Source organism: Lissotriton helveticus, chromosome 6 (genome assembly GCF_964261635.1).
Source record: "Lissotriton helveticus chromosome 6, aLisHel1.1, whole genome shotgun sequence".
In the NCBI taxonomy this organism is placed as follows: Eukaryota; Metazoa; Chordata; class Amphibia; order Caudata; family Salamandridae; genus Lissotriton; species Lissotriton helveticus.
Window position 1 is genome coordinate 1,553,887,792 of NC_136067.1, and position 6,340 is coordinate 1,553,894,131.

General features: G+C 43.3%; 1 protein-coding gene across 1 annotated transcript in view; it reads left to right on the plus strand.

Moving 5' to 3' along the window:
• The window catches only part of HEBP2 (heme binding protein 2), a 30,955-nt gene extending 24,851 nt beyond the window's left edge, over positions 1-6,104 (plus strand). Inside the window, exon 5 of the mRNA XM_078647055.1 lies at positions 5,400-6,104. Within this exon, the coding sequence (XP_078503181.1) occupies positions 5,400-5,577 (178 nt within the window). The 3' untranslated portion in view covers positions 5,578-6,104. The remainder of the gene's footprint in view (positions 1-5,399) is intronic.
• The last annotated feature ends 236 nt before the right edge of the window (positions 6,105-6,340 follow it).

Consider the following 6,340-nt stretch of genomic DNA (forward strand, 5'->3'; position numbering starts at 1 on the left):
GTTGGCTGTGGTGAGGGACAGCGGCATATGTGTTGTGGTCATGATGAAGGGATGTAGTTGGACAAAAGCTGAGTAGGATGAGGGAGAATTAAACAATTATTACGTGTTAAAGAGTGTGTGACTTGTATTAAGCTCTAGGAATTGTTGAAGGGCGTGGGCAAGCTTTGGCGGTGAGGAAAGAGATTAAAGGTTGGAACACATTTTAAAGGTTGAGGCAAGATCTGGAAAAGAAGGGGCCAGTAGTGAAATTATTGAGAGAAAGAAAGGGTGGGCACTCGTTGCAAAGGTAATAGTGAAAGGTTTGAAGGCAGAGCCAGGGAAAGGACAGAAGAGAAGTAATCCCAGAGGAATGAAGGACAAAAGATATATGCCACTACATGAAGAGACAATTAGACAAAAGTGTTTCAGTGGAGATTAGATAGGGATACAAGAAAAGACTTATAAGGGTTCTGCCCACCATGTAGAGAGACTTCGTTTTGAGAACTATGGAGGTGAAGAAGTAACATGTAGAGGATTGAACAATATGTTTGTTTGTACACAGAAATCTCGAGCAAATCTCTAGCAGTTCCGCCAAATCTTCAGCTATGTTGAGCCTTTGCTGTTGATCCACTCGCCTCCCCCTGTTAATCCACATTTCCAAACTTACCTTACCAGCTAAATAGCAGGTAACTCATTCTAGAGGATAATTAACAAATTAAGTCTGCAAGAACATCTTTACTGTTTTGAACGACGCTAGAGTTCGATAGGACTTGTTAAGAGCACGTGCACGTCAAGCTGAAATATGCAACAGATCTTGTCATTCTTTTTATCGTGTACCAAGTTTTTTCTGCACTGATTTTAATTAAGTCCTGGATCACATCCTCTATTTATGTTTTGCAACCGGGTTGTACTGTGACACCATACAAATGGTGGTGTTTGGGCATTCACATGTAGTATGTGCACAGCAGGTGCAGCCCAAGATGGGCCCATGTACAGCAGGAGCAGTGAGCTTCTACCTTATCCTTTATAAAAAATAAAAAACAATTGTGGTACTCTTAGGTAATAAGAGATCTCCTGAACCCAGGGTACAAGGTAGCATCTCAAACTAAAATAACCTAAAATAACTATTCTCTATAGAGGTAGAAAATTGCTACCTCAGCCCCTCACCTTTGTCGCCCCGAAGTGGGCAAAAGGAACAAATGATGGACGGAATGCTAAACAACGCAAACATGCACCCCCAGTCACAAAGATCTGAGTTTAATCCATCGTTATTTTGCTCACCAGGTCACCCGAGTTTGGACCCTGCCATATGCAAATCAGTCCTGACCCTGTTCCTCAAGCGAACAGTACAGCCCGAACTGCCAAGCCAGATCCTCCCTGGACCAAAAGTAAGAATCCTGGGACCGGTTTCGGGGCATCACCCCTTATCAGCCAGGCTAGCTTGAATCTAGTGGCATAGTGAGCACGGGACTCACGTCTGGGCATACCCTTCCCACTTAGGATGACTAAGCAAAAGGAACAAATGATGGCGGGAATGTTGAACAATACAAACATTCAGCCACAGTCACAAAGATCTGGGTTTGATCCATCGAAGTGGGTACTGGAAGAGAATTTCAATAAACACATGTTTAGAGATAAAAAATCGAGAGCAGGTTTTGTATTATCCTTAGTAGAGCTATGCTATCACAGTCCTTAACCCTTAAACGTCACATATCCAGCTCTACAGCAAGCTCACACAGCTGAAAGGGAGCGCTATGAAACAGCTATGTCGAGGGAAGTATTTTGCAACCTCTCTGCACTAATAAAGCCAGTGGGTTCAGTCTTCATGCCCGTGATTGATAATATTTACATCAACATTTGCACACCCGACTCGACACAAGATAGCTGAGATGTCCATACCCACACATCGTTGTCTTGAAATGTTACCACAGATAAAAGCGGGCCTTTGCCAAGCGTTGTCTATCTTCAGCCCATGGTTGGTAATCAATCATGTATCTGCTCACCTACTAAAATGTCTAACGCTTTTCCTGCTGGGTGCTCCTTGATAGGGTGGAGATAATCGATGTAACATTTTACTTTTCCCTTCCTTAAAGTCTGTACCTATCTATCTCAACTATTGTGCTTGGCCTGGTTAGTGACGACTTTATTAATTTCAGGTAGAGCTACTGTGTGCGTTGACGAACTGGAGGACCTTGTTTTTAATAATACACTGAAATCTTGGTCATGTGCTCACTTGTGCGGTTAGCTCTGTGTGGACGAACTCCATTTTAAAACTTAGTTGAAATCATGGTCGGGCTCCATTCCTTGGGAAACGTCTACTGACCCACTCCTACACTTACTATTCACTGTGTGCCGCAGACCTCATACGCTCACCAACACTTTGCAGTCTGGCACGAGATTGTGCATCTCTCATACATTGCAGCTAAATCTAAGAGGTGATCGCTACTGTGAATTCCTCTGATTCGCAGAAGGGGATCGTGTTCAAGCTTTGTAAGGCGATCTCCGTTGAAGTGAGGTATCACATGATGCCGCATTGATGCCTGACAAGAAGTTCTCTCTCCACTAACTGTTTTTAAATTTGATCCTCAGAATACCTCTCTTTGCCACACCCTTGGCCCTGACTTCTTCACATGATCTGGTCTTGCCTTAAGGGTGATGTGTTCGGGTCGAGGTTGATAAGTGCAGATCTACACCGTGCAAATCCAAAGAGTTTTTTGGGGGGTTTACCTCTAGCCCGACCAGTCTTAAAAATAGGATTTCACGGTTACCATTTCTGATGGCCATTTCTCTGCCCCAGTTACTCCTCTCTGGTAAAATACCTTGGTCTGTTACAAGAGTGAGGATCATTTTGAAGGCTTGGTTCAACCATGGCAGAGGTCAAAGTATTTTAGGCTTCTTAGCATATTAATTTCACTCCTGTGGCAGGCGGCTCCAAATTGTTAGATAAATATGAAGGAAATCAGTAATTTGTGTGGTTAGGTTGGGAGCGATTCAGTGCCTTGTCGTATGCATTTCTTATGAGATAGTGCACTTAATTATAATATGAAAATAAACATTCTGCCTCCTGCTGCTGCATTCTACGACTTATTTTACTGATGATTCTGCTGTGTTAAATGGCTGTACCTAAAGACTAGTTATGTACTCTGAAGGTATTGCTTGTTTTGTTGTATTGCTCTCCTTTATCCACTCTGTTTTCTTTGTATGTGTTTTGATGTACTTGAAAAATAGTAAAGATCCAAAAAAAAGGTGCAGTACGGAAGAGCCTAAAACGTCTTATTGACGATTCCTCAGACATAGGCGGCTTGTGAACTCCTCTGTATTGTCTTGCCCCTGAAAGCTGCTGGGTGGTGTAGTATAAAATCAGATTTAGTTGCACTTGGAATACAATAAAAATGTTGACTAATTTCTAGTAGGCTCCTGGTTGACTAGAGACATTTTCCTCACATTAATGTACTGGATCATTTATGACTTTTGCTTAACATTGTCAGCACTGTTGACTTTCAGGATCAGCTGTGGTGTTCAAGCTATCAATCATAAGATCCACCTTACTAGGTCAGTGACTGGTGGGCTATGAGACCAAATTCTTTGAAGGAATTTGGTTCTTTGTGACCAGTAGATCCATTTGTAATTCTCTTAAGTGCCTTTGATACCTGGGTGGAATAAAATGATCTTAGTCTGACAAAGATGTTGGTCACTGGCATTCTTTTACTGAACAATCAGCACAATTTGCGGGAGAGAACATGACATTTTAATGTCTTAGTCCAATCCCAGCTCCTAATACATTAGTGTTGAATAACACAGTTGGCTTCCTTCTGTTTTATTGTCACTCACTGAAAAGGACCACCTGTTTTTATTTCATAGGTAATATAATTTTTAGATCACACAACAATTGCCCTTGCACTCTTCTGCCCATACCTCCAATTGCACCATCTTCAGACACATATTATGCCTCCCTGCCATTCATATACAATGGCTCAGAACTCGATGATCACTCATGCACACTATTTTTAGTCTGGACCCCAATGTTGCACCCGCTCTGTGGTTTGAATGTTCACTCCCACAGGGAGTCATAGCAGTGAAGTGTTTGGTCAGTCAACAGGCCATGGGGTAGGATACTACATGGGTGTGGCAGATTTATCAACACTCTGCACCAGTTCAAAAAAGTGAGGAAAAGTGGTGCAAAATATTGATGCAGGATTTACTTTCCAGTGCAGAACTGAATTTGCACTAGAAAGTAGCCTTAAGGTAAAGCAAACAGCTCTTTGTGCTGCTTTACGATGAATGAGGGTGCCATGGGGGATACATATGCCATTCCCATAAGATCACTCATGGCTTTTGATGCAACAGCCTACTTCTAACAAGTTGAGACATGGCTTATTGCCAAACGAAATCACACCTCCTCAAGGCAGGTGTTAAGTTGAAAAAATTATTAAGTTTCTCCATACGTCTTCTACAATGCATGTGTGATGCACTCTACAGTGCACACACAATGTGGGAAAATGTTAACTTTGGTATAAGCATAGTATTTTGCACTAGTAGGGAACCTTTCCAGTATGAAGCCGATGCTAGACATCTCCACACTATGGGACAAAGGTGTATGCACAGTGCGAAGCAGCGTATTTGTGCGCCAGCAGTAGGGAAGAGAAAGGCAGTGCTAGATCTTTCTCGATATGGCTCTGTACTGTGTTTCCCCTCTTGTACAATGCAGCACAGCATCTTTGGTTGCTGCGTTACCAAGGGCAGCTCCTCCCGGTGGTGGTAAAGATAATAACAGAATGTTATTATCATTTTTTTGTCTACCTTTTTTCAGGTCCATTTTAGGGCGGGCAGGGCTGGGCTGCATGACGCCAGCAGAGGGAGGAATGGTAGCTGCACCTTAAGTGCGCATGACGGTTTGGTCGGCCTTCTTGGACCGGCAAAATTGTCATGCACACTGTGCAAGTTCTCCATCCAGACTGTATTAGAGCCTCAGTGGAGAACATACCTAGCAACCAAGTTCATCTCTGAGCACCGAACCACGGCGCTCACACCAGTCACAAAGCAGCTGTATGGCAGCGTTGTGATTGTCTGGGAGAGACTGGGAGTCTGGATGCTTCCATTGCAGAGAAGAAGACAGAGGAGAGGCAGCGGCAGCGTTCACAGGTAAATATTTTGTCTTTTTTTCTACACCCCCTCCACGCCCCTGCCCCCCACCGCTGTCCCCTACCAGCTGCCACTGTGCGTTGGCAACTTTTTAATAAATCTACCCCACTGTGCCTCAGGAGGAAGAAGCAAGAGAGAGCTTAGGAGATGCGGGGAGCTTACCAGGGCTCTCATCCAGTCTGAGCGACCGTGAAATCAACACTAGTTTCTCATGTTCTTTGAGTGATGGGACCATTCTGCAGATGTTAAAAATGTGTTCTTGCTTTTGTTCTCTGCAGGAGCTTCGGAGGATTTACGAACGCAGAAAAGAACCAAGAGCAACTTTTGGAGCTTGGAGCAAGTTTGAAGCGGGACGGGAAAGTTTTTGATGAGAGGGTCTACTACACTGCCGGTTATGACAGCCCATTTAAAATGTTTAACCGATGCAATGAGGTTTGGCTGATATTAATTAGGTAATGTAGCGAGCTTGTCGTCTAACAACGTCGCATCCACATGGTAGGACTACATGTTTCTCCGCGGTATCCAGTAGGACTCAATTGCACATTGCAACAGCGAGTAGGAGATGATGAGTACTCTTGCGTAGATCTCACGTCTAGGAGCCAAGCGACGGAGAATCTCTATTAAGAAGCAAGTAGGTGTTTGTTAAAGATAGTGAAGATAGTGTGGTATTCACAGTCAATCTATCAATCAATCATGGTTTATATAGCGTGGCTACTCACCCGTGAGGGTCTCAAGGCTTGGTAGCAAGGGGGGCTACTTATCCGTCTGGGTGCATTGGTATCTTTCTGTTGAAAGGTCAATTGATACAATCAATGGAAATCAGCCTTGATGGCACTGACTGGAAAATAAGGACTTCATTTTTCCACATAAGCGTTATCGCCTGCTCAGGTTCCACAATTACCTCTAAAGTTTTATTGATGTTTTCGGTGTACTGGAATCTCCAGGAGTGACAGCAAAATAAAATGCTAAAGCTTGTAAATACACGTTTTTAAACGAGTTCGTTTTTTCAATTTCTTGAATGGCCATGTTCTGATACTGTTGAATGGATGAGTGAATGAACAATCCCAGCGTGTGGTGCCTGCATTGCCACCAAATCAGTCCGGTACACTCAAGGACGAAGCTTGCAATTCTGTGTACTCTTAATTCTGACTTATTTTCCTGAGGAGGTTCAGCAACCCGAAGTTTAATTAATTAGAATAAAGGAAGTTAGATGGATTGA